Genomic DNA, 16,296 nt, shown 5'->3' on the forward strand with positions numbered 1-16,296 from the left:
TATCCACCATCATATAAACCCTAACTCGACCTCTCTTTCTCTCGAAAAACCCTAGACGGCGAAACCAACTCTGTCTCTCCACAAACTTTAGAGAGACCGTCCTCATTTTTCACTGCCAGACGAAAGAAGAAGAAGAAGAAACCCTAATCTTTTCAGGTATATTCTCGTTTTTTGAAACCCTAATCTCCTCTCAAACCCTAAATTTTTCGTTCTAGATCAGTAATCCGTCGTTTGTTTTGTGGATATAAATCTGATATATATATTATCGATTCATAATCGTTTGTTGAACTCACTGGGGGAGAGCAGATTCCGATTTCATTTTCAGAATCTCTGTTTTCTGTCTTTACTTAGAAGGAATCTGCCATTTCAGTGGTATTTTTAGTTATTGCTGAAATTGGTTGTAAAGCTGTCTTTTCTCTAAAAAACTCAAGCATTGTTTTTATATGCAGATGGTTTCGAAGTTAAATATGATTATTTTCAAATAATGTTTTGAATAGTTTTATAAAAGATATTTGGTTTGGATTATGCTTTTATATATGTTTATTTTTTACTTATTTGTGAATTTTAAGCTCAAACTCTCACATATCGAAATATGAATAAAAGCCTTTTTTTTTTGTAATGCTGATTTGTGTAGAATTTCTGGAAAAATCTCAACAAAAGTAGCTAAAAAACATTGTGTTTACGTTGCTAATTATATCCACTATTCCTTTGATTTCATAATTGAGGTTGAAATACTTTTTGGTGGGATTTTTGGATTTTATTTTCTGTTCTAACAGGCCATGTTTGGATTGCAGGAATTTAATGGAAATGTTTAGAAAGGAAAATATTTCTAAAATTTCATACATTTTTACTTACGGAAGAAGACAACTTGAACCACCCTAATCAATTTTTACTTGGGGGGACCTTCAATTTATGATAATATCCCTCTAAATTGTGGAAGGAAAAAAATTTCCTCGAAAAAGTTTTCCACCAGAAATGTTTTTCTTGCAATCCAAACAGAGCTTAAGTGGGGCGTCTGCTCCAAATATCATACAGTCATGAAAATTCTTAAAACATTTGAAGAGAGGGAAAAAAGAAGAAAATTAATTGGGGTTTATTTTTCCAGGTCTTCTTCTTAAAGAGGTAGCAATGGTGAAGAAGAGCAAAAGTAAGCTATTCTTAAAGGCCCTCATTTCTTTTTTTGTATTGTTTAGTTTCAAAAGTGCCATTACCAAATTAGTATTCAATTTACTTTTCTTTTTTGACATAATTTAGAGAGTAAGAGTAAGAGAGTGTCTCTTAAGAAGAAGTACAAAATCATAAAGAAGGTGAAAGAGCACCACAAGAAGAAGGCAAAGGAAGCAAAGAAGCTTGGGACGCAAAAAAAGAAGGTTGAAAAAGACCCAGGTATCCCGAACGACTGGCCTTTCAAGGAGCAGGAGCTCAAGGCCCTTGAAGTTAGGAGGGCCCGCGCTATAGAAGAATTGGAGCAGAAGAAGGCAGCCAGAAAGGAGAGGGTGCGGTGAACTTATTCTCTCGCTCTCTTTTTCTCATTTTGTTCCTTGACTTTCATTTACTTTTGCATCTTGAAATAATGTTGTTCTATATGAGTAAAATTGCTAGTTGTAGTTCTTCTTTTCCTATATATTATGCACTAAATAAATCATTGATTGCATGTAACACAGTTAAGCATTTTCATCAATGGTATGCATACTTCCTGTTCGTAGAGTGTGTTTTTAATATGCCACAATTCACCACTTTAGCATGAGTGAAACTTGTGCATTTTTCTTGGGAAATGGGCACTTCATGCTTTTTTAGCAGCATATGAATGCATGACACAGACGTGTGGATGCACAAACATATGGAAAACCCATTGATATATGGTCATCTTTACTTAAAAGTTAAAACAAGGGCTTTCAAGTAAATCTATCTATAGATCACAACCAGATGGATTGGCACAGTTATATTTGAGTGGCATCCTATCCCTTAAGGAGTATTAATGGATTGATTTTCAGGAGTATATTAGCATATCCTATCCCTCATATTAGCTATATCCTATCCTTTAAATTTGGCATATTTATTTTCGTTGCTATTCGCAGGCCCAAAAAAGAAAGTTAGGCTTGGTAGAGGATGATGATATAGCTAAGCTTGCTGATGCGGCTTCTGTTAAGGAAAATGCATTTGCAAAGAGAAACAGTGGCAGAGAAGCCTTAGGGATCAATAAGACCAATGGTAAGTTTTTTCTTGTTGTTGTTGTGCATGCAAATTGTGTTTAAAGTAGCATTTAACATTATTTCCTTCTTCTCTTAATCTTTTTACCATTTTACTGTTTTTTTCCTTCTTTCACAGATAATTCTGAAAGGACCTTCTACAAAGAGTTGGTAAAAGTCATAGAAGCTTCAGATGTCATCTTGGAGGTTCTTGATGCACGGGATCCTCTTGGTACCCGTTGTGTTGATATAGAAAAGATGGTGTTAAAGTCTGGTCCCGAAAAGCATCTCGTCTTGCTGCTCAATAAAATAGGTAGTGGCTCAATTAGGTCTTTCATTTTCCATTTTAAAACATCTTTAAGAATGAAAGCATCATTACACATTTTGGCTTTGAAGATTGTGAGGACAACATGTTTTTCATTTATTCTTGATATTTGATCATAGCACTTCAGTGGTACAGTCTACATTTCTCATAGTCTGATGATTACTCTTTCCGAATGAGTATTGTTAAGAATTTGTTGCCAATAAACCATTATCTTCTTCAATAAAAATATTAAGGACTAAAACTGAGCATTTTCTTTTTCTCTTCTATCATTTTGTTTAGTCTGTGGAATGAAGTAAATGTGATCTTTTTTTAATGATCGCCAATTCATTAAAAAAATAGACCGAGATGCTCCAGATACAAAATACAAGAAAAACATTGGAGAAAGATACACGAGGAATAATAAGAAATCACGGTGGAAAAGTCAAAGAGGGCCAATGATTCTTTCGACACCCCCTAGTTAGCCAAGTTATCAGCCACCTCGTTTGCCGATCGACGTACATGCTTGAATGATAGATCCAAAGTTCTAATACAATATGAAATCTCATAAAGTATCTATCAAATCCAAGCATTCCTTTGGGTCCCTTTAGGCCACTTATTGACGTTTAAGGAGTCCCCTATTGACAGCAATTTTTTAAAATCCTATCACAATTAATGTTTTGCGATGCTTCATTTTCATTGTTTCCATTGCCATTGATGTTCTAATTTTGTGCTATTTATTAGATCTTGTTCCTCGAGAGGCTGTGGAGAAATGGCTCAAGTATCTTAGAGAAGAATTACCTGCAGTTGCTTTCAAGTGCAGTACCCAACAACAGAGATCAAATTTAGGATGGAAGGCTCGCGTAAAAGCTGCCAAACCAAGCAATATCCTGCAAATAAGTGATTGCCTTGGAGCTGAAACTCTCATAAGATTGCTGAAGAATTACACTCGAAGCCATGAGGTATCGATTTTATTTATTTTTCATCAGTGTAATTTGCTTCCTTGTACAAATGGGTAAAATAGTCGCTATGTAGTCCATCATGAGGCTCTGATGTTCCCACTGCATTAATTAAGGAGATAATGCTGTGTAAACCATATAGTAGGTTAAAATCTTGGTGTTTTGTTCCCAAGTAATATATTTCATGCTTTGTAAATCTTTCTTGTAAGGTATTTGAGTTTGTCTACTTAATTAAGATAAAAAATTTAAATAATATATTTCTTTGAAACATGCCACAAGTTCTATGAAACACTTCATTAGTTGCTCAGTGGAAGTCTTTATAAAATTTTCTCCCTTTTCCCTTACCAGTATGACATCCTGATAGGCCTTATTACTAGTTTGGGTGAATCTTGGTCCATTTGAAATAGATTAATAGTAAAAAAAATCGTGAAACATGTGAGGGAAATTTACTTTGTTTTCCTTGAGAATAACTTTGTTTTTTATAGATAAAATTAATCTAACATGCAAGTTTTCCCACCACAAAGTGCCTTGTGGTGAGGCACTTTGTTTTTGATAGATAAAATTAATCTAACCACAGGTTTTCCTTGAGAATAACTTTGTTTTTTATAGATAAAATGCTGGATGGATAAACATGTGGTGAGGCACTTGATCTCTGCATTGATGTGAACATCTGAGAAAAAAATATAAGACATGTTGAGGGCCTTCTGGTCAAAATTTTGCATGTGCGAGGTTGTGTTTTCGGCGGAGGAGTTTCTAGAACTAGAAGTGAAATTAAATTACTCAGATTATGTTTGTTTTCTTTGTCTTAATTTTGAATTTTCATGTGACAACACTGTGGGGCGTACTTAAAGAGGTTTTATCCAGAGATGTCTTGAACCTTCTCATCATGCTTGAGATCGAAACCAGCCCCAGGTCTCCTAACACAGCTTCTGGTGATAACTCTAGATCGCTTCTCGTAGGTGACCTTTGACGCCTTTTGGGTACAAGTCAGTTACATCCTTTGTGCTAAGTTCTTCATCGGCTACTTGTGCCTATCTCCAATCTTCACAGTGTTTTCTACTTTGACTGCTAGGAAAAAAAAAATAATTTCCGAGCACAATGACTGCTAGACATTAGCAGTCTTGTTATGTTTTTGCTGAAAGTCTTCCCCTGTTGATGCTGATCTTCTCAACCAAGGTTTTAAATGTCGGTTTCGGCCGAAATCATGTAAAATTTCAGAAAACAATATCGGTATTTAATAAGATTTTGGTGGAAATTCGGTAATTTCGGTGGAAATCTTAAAATTTCGGTGGAAATCTTGTAAATTTCTGCAAAAATTTCGGATTTCGGCCAAAATTTTGGATTTATGTACTTTCGTTGTTTGTCCCGGCCAAAATCCGAAATTTAAGACCATGTTCTCAACTATTAGACTACTTTGTTTGCTACTTTACATGTTTGCACCTGCAAAATACTTTACAAGAAAAAATTGCTGTCCTGTATGGTGATCACTTTCTATGCTCCTGGTTGACTCAATGTTTTTGGGACTGATCCTTGTGCATGTTTGAAACAGCACTCAATAGTCACTGTTTACCCTATATAAACATTGTAAGGTCCTGTACATTCTCTTTACTTGGCGACTACTGTGTCATATAGCTGTATAGCAGGCTTGTGCTGAGGGCATATTGTTCGCATAGTCACAAATATTTGCCTTGGGAATTTCTTGGGAAGTTTATATCTCGGGAGATTTTAAATTATTTTGTTACTATCGGGTTTATATCGGAAAAAAAAACTTCAAAAAATATAATATTTAAAATTATATGAAAATGTATAATTTGAGGAAAATAAATAATTAAAAAAATCATAAAATCATCACGATTGTTTTCCTAGTAAATGCTAAAAATTAAAATATCTCATGACATAAATAATAGGCAAGGTTAGTAACCAAACTTTTAGAAAAAAAGGCTTAAACACCTTTCTAGACTAGAGTTTCTACTGAGTAGATGTCCAATTTTTGGTGTGGATGAAAGGTTCTTCTTGCTTGTCTAATTTTTACTGGTTTTGGATTTTACTTATTATTGATTTGTTTTCTGCTCTATTTTAAGTTTTGACATTGTTAGATGCTTGATTTTGCCTTTTCCCTTCTATTGAAATGTATGCTATGATTCTAATTTGGGAAGTAATATATTCGTCTGTTTGCCTTCCCCTGGCCATCCCATTGCAGTGTATTTGTGACTACTCTCTTTACACTACAAGGGGGTGAATATATCATTTCCCTTCTAATTTCTGTGTATCAAAGCAAGAGTTTCTATCTTGATGTTCATAATTCATATTATGCAACATTTGCGAAAGCATGCTATGCTCTTCATGATTTCCTGTAAAATAACGCTGTGGGTAATTAGTTTATTTAAGGTTCTGTTGTGTGGAGAAATGATTTATTTTCTTCGTGGTTATCCTGAATCATTAATGGCTCATCGTGTTTGGCAGCTCAAAAAATCAATTAGTGTGGGTGTGGTTGGGCTTCCTAATGTGGGCAAGAGTAGTCTGATTAATAGCTTGAAGAGATCTCATGCTGTAAATGTTGGCGCCACTCCTGGACTTACTAGGTCAATGCAAGAAATTCAGTTAGATAAAAATGTAAAATTACTGGACTGCCCTGGAGTTGTAATGCTTGGGTCTGGCGAGAATGATGTATCTATAGCTCTGCGCAATTGCAAAAGGATTGAGAAGTTAGATGACCCTGTTGGTCCAGGTAATTGAACTGCATGCCCATCTTACTTGGCACGATTTTTTTTTTACATTCCTCATCGAGAATTGATTGTTTTGTTCACAAACTAAATGATGACAAAAAAGGATAGGGAAAAAAATTGAAAAATAAGGTATTTCATGTTTCCTTTTCTTTTAGACCCGAGCTGTTGGAAACTATTTATACATTGTGCTTATATATATATATATATATGGGAGCATTGTGCTTATATTATACTCTTTTATCGGAACTACCTAAGTGCCTATACGAATCGGACAATCAGGATACATTCATGTGGATATTAAATGATTATCAAAACACTGAGCAAGTAATTGTTTCTTACTAATATAGTATACAGAGATTAAATGCCTCTTGAGTTGTTCACATCCTGTTTAAACTTCAAAATGGATCGACTATTTTGTGTAAATGAGATGACTATCATGTTAACATAAAATCTAAAGCAGGATCAACAAGGTGACTTTTCCAATTCCAATATTGAATTGGAATTTGACACTTACTCTCCAAAGGAATGAACTGCCTCTTGAATTGTTTATTATGTTTAAAACTGCAATGCAAGATGGATCAACTATTTTGTATATATGGGGTGACTACCTTGTTGCATAAAATCTAATTTAGGATTAGCAAGGTGGCTTTACCTCTCCCGTTAGTGCATTTTGTTAGTTTTACACGTCTCACAGCTGTAGGTATTCTTTTTTTCTTGAGTGATGATCGCATAAATCAGAGCAAAATGAAAAAGACCGAGGAGTTCTTCTCAAAACAAAAGAAAGCAGCAATGAACTAGAAAAAAGCAAGAAGGATATTTCAGGGTTATGCTCAGAGATGATGGCAAGCTTATCAGGCGTGGATATTCTCAAGAAAAAGAGATTTAGATTAGCTAGTATGTGTATAGTGTGTACTTTGTGGCGAGGAAGAATCCACAAAACATTATGTATCCACCTGGTTGTAAAATTTAAATTTCTGCCGAAGCTAAAATGATTGAAACTTTTCCTTCTATCCACCGAAGCACATACCGAAACCAAATAATCGTAAGGCTATATATTACACTATTTTGGTTGAAACATGGAAACATGTTGGTTTCAGTTGGAAATTTTAGGGAAAATCATATAATCTCATAAAAACATGCCATTTTAAAAAAAATCACAATAACTTGTGCAAATGCTGAATTTTTATGATGAAACTTTTGGGAAATGCTTGAGAATTATTCATTTTATTTAAAAGTACATGAACAATTTATTTCTTGTTTTAAAAATAGGGGTCCGTGTGACCATGTTTTGATAATGGGACGGACCCACTTTGTTTTACATGTTTTAACCAACTATCAAAGGCTATTACAATTCCCAGAAAACTGTCAACAGCCAATCAGAAATATGCAAAACAATGTGAGTCATCCGTTGTCAAATTATGGCCCCGCGAATATCAGTGGTGTAAAATTTTAGAAAATCGTAAATAATGTTTAAAATCATAAAAAAGGATGGAGCAGAAAATTATATAAAGAAGACAATTCATACTAATAGAAAAATTTAGAAAATAGCAAAAAGGTTAAAAAATAATAAAATAGAGTAGACAAGAAACTTATACAAAGATGACAACTCATACTTTTGTAGTATTATATACTTCACTTTATAATATGGTAACTGCTTTTTATTTTTATTGAAAATTTGCCACTTCATTTATCTTTCAGAAAGCTAAGGCATGTGGCAGTTTAGCTATGCCCTATTGTAAATAAAATTTATGTTGTATTTTCTCACTATTTTCTATCTTTTTGAAAAATTATTTTAAAAATATATAATTCTTTTTCATATAGTGTATTAGTGATATGCCATGCCATTATGCATTACATAAATACGTTTATATGAAGAGAAAAGTGTCTCTAGTCGGTCGACTAGAGAACCTTCTCTAGTTGGCCAATTGTATGTTAAATGTGGTGTATATATTACGTTAAGTATTTATATGAATTACATGTGAAATGTAGTCTGTAGTTCTGTACTAAATTATCGTACATGTGCGATAGCTTATGTAACTGGGTGTTCAATGCTTCTAAACTAATATGGGTGGTTTTCTTGCTTATGTAATGTATTTTTTTTGTGTGTGGATTTGTAATTATTTTAGCAATTTCCTAAAGTTTCATCTTAAATATTCACCATTTGCACATGTTATCCATATGCTTCCATGATTTTATTTGATTGTTACGCGAAATTTCCATAAGAAAACCGACATATTTCCTTTTCCTTCACAACCTAAACACATGCTGGAATTGAAACTTGAAACCTTGTGTAAAAGTTGCTCATAGGATTTGGGGGAAATGCCATCTTGTTTTAGCATAGTGTGGAATTTTTCGAGATTATTTGGCATATTATTCATGGGTTGTAATAGAGGGGGGCCTATGGAGATAAAGGCAGGATGCTTTGGAAAGGGAACCTTATGTGTAATTTGTGTGTAGAGAGGAATTAAAGAAAATTTTTTTAGAAGAGCAAATCCAATTCTTTGGGTTGGAAAAGATTGCCATGTTACGATTTTCAAGTTCTGTGAAGCAAAGAGTATATGGGCACGTCTTGGTGACTCCATGTGGCTATCAATTCCGTATGCAATTGTATGGCATCTATGGGCAGAGCGTAACAACCGTATTTTCTGTGGAAAGGAGCGGGGCTGGTCCAAGGTGATCCTTGACATCGAACTCTCCATCATAAGTTTGGCAAAAGTCAGAGGTGGTATTCACCACTCGACCGGTGAAATGATTAGAAATTGGGCGGTGGTGATTTCTGAGCGGAAGGCCGTGGTCCAGTTATTGCCTCAATAGAAACCTCCTCCTGTGGGATGGTTCAAACTTAATTTCGACGGAAGCTCACGTGGTAATCCCGAAAGGGCTGGTATCGGGGGTGTCATCCGAGACCACTCCGCTAATATTTGTATGACTTTCTCGGGGCTGCTGGATGTCTGCGACGCGAATGAAGCGGAGGTATCGGCTCTCCTGTTTGGTTTGCGGTGGTACGCCTAAAAATGATCTCGGACCCCTCATTGCCGAAGGAGACTCCTCTAATACCATCGCGTGGGCTGGTAATAAAGCTTGTGGTCCTTGGCGTCTCGCTTTCAAGATTGATGAGATTAGGGATTTGGTGGCATCTATTCGGCCTGTGCTCAAGCATACTCGTAGATCGGGCAATGATATTGCGGATGTGCTAACCAAGGCAGCGGTGGATTGCGATTCTTTGTTTCTCTTCTCTAATCCTGTGATGTAAATATTTTTTTGGGTTTTTTCTTGTGGCCCTATTATGGTTGGGGCTTTTTTGCATTGTCATTGTTGACCTTGGGGACGTCTCGTCCCTTTGTACTCTCTCTGATTTATTGCAATTTTCGTTATCTTTAAAAAAAAAGTATATGGGCAAATTCCTGCAAATTGGCTCGGGACTAGTAGATTCCAAGGGAATTGCAGTAGTTTTGCGAGGCTCATGTAATCCGGCACTTCCTAAAACCAGGCTCATGCAAACAATTGAAATCAAAGGAATTGGATCTTGTCCTATGAACATCATCAAAAAGATTTAGACGATTTATAGGAGGTTTTATGGGGAGGAGCAGGTTACAAGCGAGGCATTCCCATAATGAAATGGGAGAAGGTTTGTAGACCGATTAGAGAGGGTGGGTATTAAGAAGAATCAAGGAAGTTAATCAGCCACTATTGGGTAAATGGTTGTGGAGGTTTGGGGAGGAGCGGCACCTCAAGGCCAAGGTGATTAAAAGTAAGTATGGGTGATGTAGGACCAGGAAAAGAAAAGGAAGAAAGAGGAGAAAAGAGAAGAAGAGGAGAAGAGAAGGAGAAGAGTAGAAGAAGAATAGGGGAAGAAGATGAAGAAATTAGGGGAGGATATGAGAGAAGAAGAGAACTAGAGATAGAAGAAGAGAGGAATTAGAGGGGAGAAAATCAGTTTTCCAATCAATTAATCATCCCAAACTTTAAATCCCTAACATAAGTGGCCTATATATAGGCAACTGAAATAAAATCCTAGAAATTAAATAACATGTAAATAAATGCCTAGAAATCCTAATGGGAAAATATGCCACTTATTTGGCCTACTATCTGCATCAATCTCCTCCGCTTAAAAAGAACTCGCCCTCGAGTTCTAATCCGCCTAGATCAAATATGTAGACAAGATCCACTGGAGCAGTAGGAGTCGTAATCCGTCAGAGGCACTCCTGACGTCGAATGCTCATGAAAACTGTGAAAGTAGTATGAAATGTCGGTGGAGCGAGAGGGAAGAAATTACCCATGTAGAATCAGAAGAACGCAAACCGCTCTGGAGAAATAAACTGGTTGGGAAGATAACAACTTACGCCTCCTGGATCGGCATGATAGCTATGGGTAGTACCAATCCATGACCAGCCTCAATAAAGTCATCATCTGCTGGTATCTCTTATGGCTCAAAGAAATCAAAAATAAAATCACCTGCTGGAACCATATCTGGCTCAGTGATGTCAGGCTGAGAATCCTCTGGCAATCATCACGATCGGAAAATCTACCGTAGAATCAATCATGTCACTGTGCTCATGTACTAATATGGAATCGGCATCCTCATTGAACTGCTCGTGCCCTGCATGCTCTGGCAATGCCTCATGGACTCTGTATGTGACATAATCTCAGGCTCAACAACTATAATAGTCTCATCCACAATGTCAGTTGGATCATCATGCGGCTCCTCAATGGTGTTAGCAAATTCCCCATCCCCTTCTCGAGAACTAATATCATCAACAGGTGGTAGGGGAGAAGAAGTGGCTCTGCGAATCCCACTCATTGATGCGACACTCTTGACATTTGTTCGTTGCTTCAATTCCGGCTTCGTGTTTACGTCGAGCAGCTTCTTCCCGCATCGATCTTTGTTTGTACACTGTTGGATCACGTTTTAACCTATGCTGAGACTGATATGCATAAATTCTCATAAATTCATAACGAACATATTCCAATACACTGAATGGAGGCTCGCCCAAGTAAGAGCCCTCTAGCACGAAGAATCTCCATTTTGACCTGGCATCGTTGTACACTGGGAGTCTGACGAAACATCCAAGTCAGTAAGGGTCATGGTGTGGAGGGATATTTTGAAATTTAAACACAATTTTTCAAAGGTTGTTACATTAAGGTGGGCGGTGAAGACAAACGGGTTTGGATATGTGATGCTTCTGGGGTGTTCACAGTCATATCATTCTACCATCTTCTTGTGCCTTGTCTTGTGTCCTCCATTGTTGCTAGAGTTTGGTCCTTTCAGGTGCCGCTCAGGGTGAGCCTCTTTGGCTAGGCTGCCCTCCAAAATAGAATCCAAACCATTGACTTCCTTCGAAAAAGAGAGATGGTCATCATTGATCATTGTGCTCTTTGCATAGAGGCAGGGGAAACGGCCGACCATCTCTTTATCCATTGCCGGGTGGCTAGGGAAGTTTGGAACCGTGTTCTAAAGAGGTTTGGGATATCTTGGGTCTTCCCTTCCAATGTCGTAGATGTATTGGAGGGGTGGACGCGTGTCCTGTGGAAGAAGAAATGGAAAATTCTTTGGAGTGTATCATTGTTGGCGATCTTGTGGGTTCTATTGAAGGAAACGAATGCAAGAATTTTCGAGGGTTTCTCTAAAAATGTCTCCTTTCTTAATTTTAAAGTGGTTGCCTGTGAAATCTCTTGGGTGAGGATTCTTCCTTTTTTTAAGTGTGTCCCAGCTTTCGAACTATGGGAAGGTTGGCAGGAAGTTTGTGTTAGCATAGAACGGCGTCCTAAGATAGTGTTGTCTTGGGAACTCCTGGCGGTGGGTTTCCTAAAACTGAACATTGATGGATCAAGCCTGGGAAACCCGGGACCAGTTAGTATTGGTTGGATTTTGAGAGACCACGCTGGCCCTGTGATTTGGGCATTTGCAGGACCCATTGCGATTACCTATGCCAGTGAGGCGGAGGTGAGGGCTGCTCATCAAGGTCTCCAATTATTGTCTACGGGTCGTTGGGATAAAATAGTGGTTGATACAAAGCATTTTATGATTAGTTGCAAAGATGTTACGGTTATCATCTCCTAATCAGAGAATCATAAAATAAAGACAGGTGCCTATTATATATATATATATATATATATAAGCTTATCTAAGCTCGAGCTCAAAAAGTCATGTGAGCCCATATTTTTTGGGTGATCCAAAGCATTCATTTGAAAGGGGCCCTTACACGGATAGGGTGCCTACAAAAAATCAGGTCCATAGGATCATCCTAACCCTTCCATTTGTGGAGGGGGAAAATGGGCATATCTGTGGAGAAACAGTATCTGTCCATTTTTCCTTCCACTTTTGGATGAGTTAGGATGATCCTATGGACCTGATTTTTGGTACACCCCCTATCCATGTAAGGGCCTTTCAAATGAATACTTTGGATCACCCCAGAAATGCAGGCCCACCATGTTTCCTGCACTCAAGCGCTTATAAGCTTATCTGCGCTCGAGCACAGGAGTGTGTGTGTGTGGAACAATCAGCCACTAAGAAATTTCATGATGTCATAATTTACTAGAACAACATTGCATCTCAAACCTGAAAAGTTTAGCCACAGACTTCTTACACCCATGTGACAGATTTACAATTGCACACATATTTTAAATAATCAATCCCATTTCACCTTTCAGAAAAAAAGGGCAATGCCACAGACTTCTAACACCCATGTGACACATTTACAATTGCACACATATTTTAAATAATCAAGCCCACTTCACCTTTCAGAAAAAAAGGGAAGTGTAACATTTCATTTTCTTCTCTTTGTTTTCTTTGTGTTGCACTCTGCTAGTTAATTGGTGATTCTGAATATGTTTAACTGCCCCGCAGGATTCAGAATGCTAACTGCCTTATCTTTTGGTTCTTAAACTTCGCAGTTAAAGAGATTCTCAATCGTTGCCCTACTGAAAAGTTGATGTCTATATACAAACTTCCGATGTTCAATTCACTCGACGAGTTCTTACAGAAGTTGGCTACTGTGAGGGGTAGGCTTAAAAAGGGTGGTGCTGTGGATGTTGAAGCTGCTGCAAGAATAGTACTGCATGATTGGAATGAGGGTATTTTTTTATTTTTATTTTCAAATTTTTTTTGTGAATTGTGATTTGTCATGCAAGTAACGTCGGATTCTGTGATCAGGTAAAATTCCATATTATACTTTGCCTCCCGTCAGGAACCAAGGAGAGAACCTGGAATCAGCCATTGTCTCCGAACTTGGCAAAGAATTCAATGTGGATGAGCTTTACAAGGAGGAGGCTTCATTCATAGGCAGCCTTGTGTCTGTTGAGGATCTCCGTCATGTTGAAGTTCCTCCAAGTTCCCCACTACATCTCGATAGGCTAGTACTCGAGGTTTGTTCTCTCAACCATAGTTACAAAATTTTCCGAATAATTTAAAAAACCTCAAAAATTTCAAGCCCTATTTCAAACATAAAAAAATCATATGGAATTCAAAGATTATTGATTAAATGCATTTTTTTAAAGTAAACCCAATTTTCTGAAACATAAATGTGACCGATAATTCTTCAAATTCAAAAGTTATTGCATTTCTCAAATTAAATGCATTTTTTTTCCAAGTAAACTCAATTTTCTGAAACATGAATATGGCTAATAATCCGTCAAGTTCTCATATATTATCTATAAATCTTGTTATAAATTCTTCCAAACTCTTCCCAAACATTTTCCTAAATTTTCTAATAATTACTTTGTGAAATTCTCCAATCTGAATTTTTCTCATCGGTAGGAAGTTTTTTGAATCTTCTATATTAATGTTGAGAAACTTTCTAGAATTCTACATTCATTAATGTGCATATTTTGTCATCTTCTTGTTCCTGAAGGAGGAGGATGTGCAGCCTGAAGAAGTAACTCAAGCTGAGGAAGAGGAACAGCCCATGGCCTGTGATGAAAAGGACGCTGATGAAACCAAACCCAATGCCATTTGCAGACAAAATGACAAGCTTTACACTGCAGAAGGCATACTAGATCCACGGACACGAAGAGCAGAGAAAAATCGGAGGAAATCTCACAAAGCATCCTCAGCAAATGCTGATCAAGCATCTTTGATGGACGCCGACTATGATTTTAAGGTGGACTATGTGAACAAGGGACTTAACGATGATGAAGAAGAAGAAGATGGTAATGATGACAATGATGGTCAGATTACTGGTGAGGCACCAATGACTGGTGTTGAATTGGATGCAGTGGAGACTTAGGGAACTTGCAGAAAAATGGTTGTTAAAAAGCCTCCCAATCTGTAAGATAAAGTTTTGACAAAACTTTTATCCTACTGCAATCCTAAATGTAAGGAATTCCTTTTGGGTCATTTTATTCAGGTATGAATTTCTTGTATGAAAATGAGGATCCATGCAAGTGAGTGGTTTTTTTTATGTGTTTTCTTTATTATCCTCTCTGTTTATTTTACCATCCTTAGCCATTCAGACAAACCTTACCAGCATGAGTGACATAAATATGCACATGTTATTGGTGAAGGTCCACAACTTTTGATTCCAACCTCTGCCTTGATCTATAGGGGCTCATTTATGGTTCCCCTGGAAGGCTAATCTGTTTATTTTTGGTGTCCTTGATGAGATAAAGACCATGTGAGTCAATTTCATGATGTTCTGCAAGCGTATCTGTCTCGCTTTCGTATGCATGCTCTGTGCTCTCTTGTAGGACAGTGATTTTCTTCCTATCTTGTGTTATTTTTGACAAACCATAAGGTTTTGTCTGATTGTCTCACTTTACATCCGTCTGCTTGTTTAACTTCAAGTTGAAATTGAGGCCTTTTTTGGGTTTTATCAATGCCACATTAGCAGCATTTGGTTGTCAGTAAACTTTAACTGTTTTCTCTGTTCCTATGAAATGAATCTTTCTAAGTTAAAAGTTTAGGTGGGGTAATCTTTTATTCCTTTTTTCTGCTTGGACGCCTGATTGTCACTCATTTTTGTTCCTGGTTTGATAGTAATACTTAATTTTATAGCATTTCACTTTAAATCGGCTTTCATAGCATGTAACTTTAAATTGGCTTTGACAACCAAAACACTCCAATAAAAAACGTAGAGCTATAGCCTTTATTTTACTCATCATGCATATTTTTGTCGATTGAGATGTCAGGGAAATCTTTCTTTTCAAATAAGCGAGGTTTTGAAGTGAAGTTCACATCATTTCTCTCTCCTACCAAGTAAACAACCAGACAGAGCCCAAGGGCATACTTGGTTGCACTAATTTTATTTTATTTTTTTAAATTTAGGCTCCGTTTCTTTACATAAAAACGGACAGAAATTTTGTTTTATGATCATTTTTATAACATAAAACAAATTTTATGTCCTTACTGTGGAAACAGCCTAGTGGTCACGGGTTCGAGTCACGGAATATTAGTAAGACCAGTTGTGAGAAGTGGATGCAAAAAGGGAGATATTTGAGGGTGAGAGAATGAGGGAAGCATGAAAAGCTCCTGAAAAATTAGGGGGGAAAACTCAATTTGAAATGTTAATTTTTTTCACCATTTTTTAAGGATTTCTTATGATCTCTCCCCAGTCGTGCCCTCTCAAGTCTCTCGCCTACCTTAGCATCTTTTTCATAATTGGGCCCACAAATATTCCATGAAATGATTTTTCGTGGTTGCCAAACATGCCTTTATAGATTTTTGATAAAAAAAATAACCTCAAAGAACTTTTACTTAAAAGGTGGTTTACCAAACCTCAAAAAAAAGTTTTTCAAGAATTTTTTTTACCAATTCAGTGAAAACCAAATGAATGTTTCAGTAAGGGCAACCCCACCAAAATACAATGAGGCACACTACGTTAAAATGAAGCCCATGTCTGATTGATCCAAACCATCCATTTGATGAACGTAAAAAAAATCACACCAATCAAACACTTAAAATACCGAATATATGTACTGGTTGTTGAACTGTAAACATTGACCATACATAGTTTTTGACTGTCCAATCCAAATCCAATGACCAAAAATACATTTAGGCCACATTTGGATACCCACAAGGTTTAGGTTTGGATTTAGTTGATATTTTGAACTGTATCAGATCCTTAGATTTTTAAATCAGCTACACCAGTATAAAAAATTCCGATTTTCAAATCTGTTCTGCGAGA

At 36.8% G+C, this 16,296-nt stretch overlaps 1 protein-coding gene across 1 annotated transcript; it reads left to right on the plus strand.

Moving 5' to 3' along the window:
- The first annotated feature begins 27 nt into the window (after positions 1 to 27).
- On the plus strand, positions 28 to 14,814 carry NSN1 (GTP-binding family protein). The gene is made up of 10 exons (XM_077396720.1): positions 28 to 156; positions 1,106 to 1,147; positions 1,255 to 1,496; positions 2,079 to 2,211; positions 2,329 to 2,502; positions 3,235 to 3,452; positions 5,913 to 6,177; positions 13,070 to 13,249; positions 13,329 to 13,540; positions 14,029 to 14,814. The coding sequence occupies exons 2-10, from the start codon at positions 1,129 to 1,131 to the stop codon at positions 14,398 to 14,400; spliced, it is 1,815 nt and encodes a 604-aa protein (XP_077252835.1). The 5' UTR covers positions 28 to 156; positions 1,106 to 1,128; the 3' UTR covers positions 14,401 to 14,814.
- The last annotated feature ends 1,482 nt before the right edge of the window (positions 14,815 to 16,296 follow it).

Source organism: Tasmannia lanceolata, unplaced genomic scaffold (genome assembly GCF_043159265.1).
Source record: "Tasmannia lanceolata isolate RefF3 unplaced genomic scaffold, GAP_Taslan_0.1 ptg000015l, whole genome shotgun sequence".
Classification (NCBI taxonomy): Eukaryota; Viridiplantae; Streptophyta; class Magnoliopsida; order Canellales; family Winteraceae; genus Tasmannia; species Tasmannia lanceolata.

Bases quoted from the DNA above. Each gene is read 5' to 3' on its own strand.
- NSN1 (XM_077396720.1), top strand. The intron at 3,453-5,912 runs GTATCGATTTTA...CGTGTTTGGCAG, and splicing joins ATTACACTCGAAGCCATGAG to CTCAAAAAATCAATTAGTGT. The intron at 13,250-13,328 runs GTATTTTTTTAT...TTCTGTGATCAG, and splicing joins ACTGCATGATTGGAATGAGG to GTAAAATTCCATATTATACT.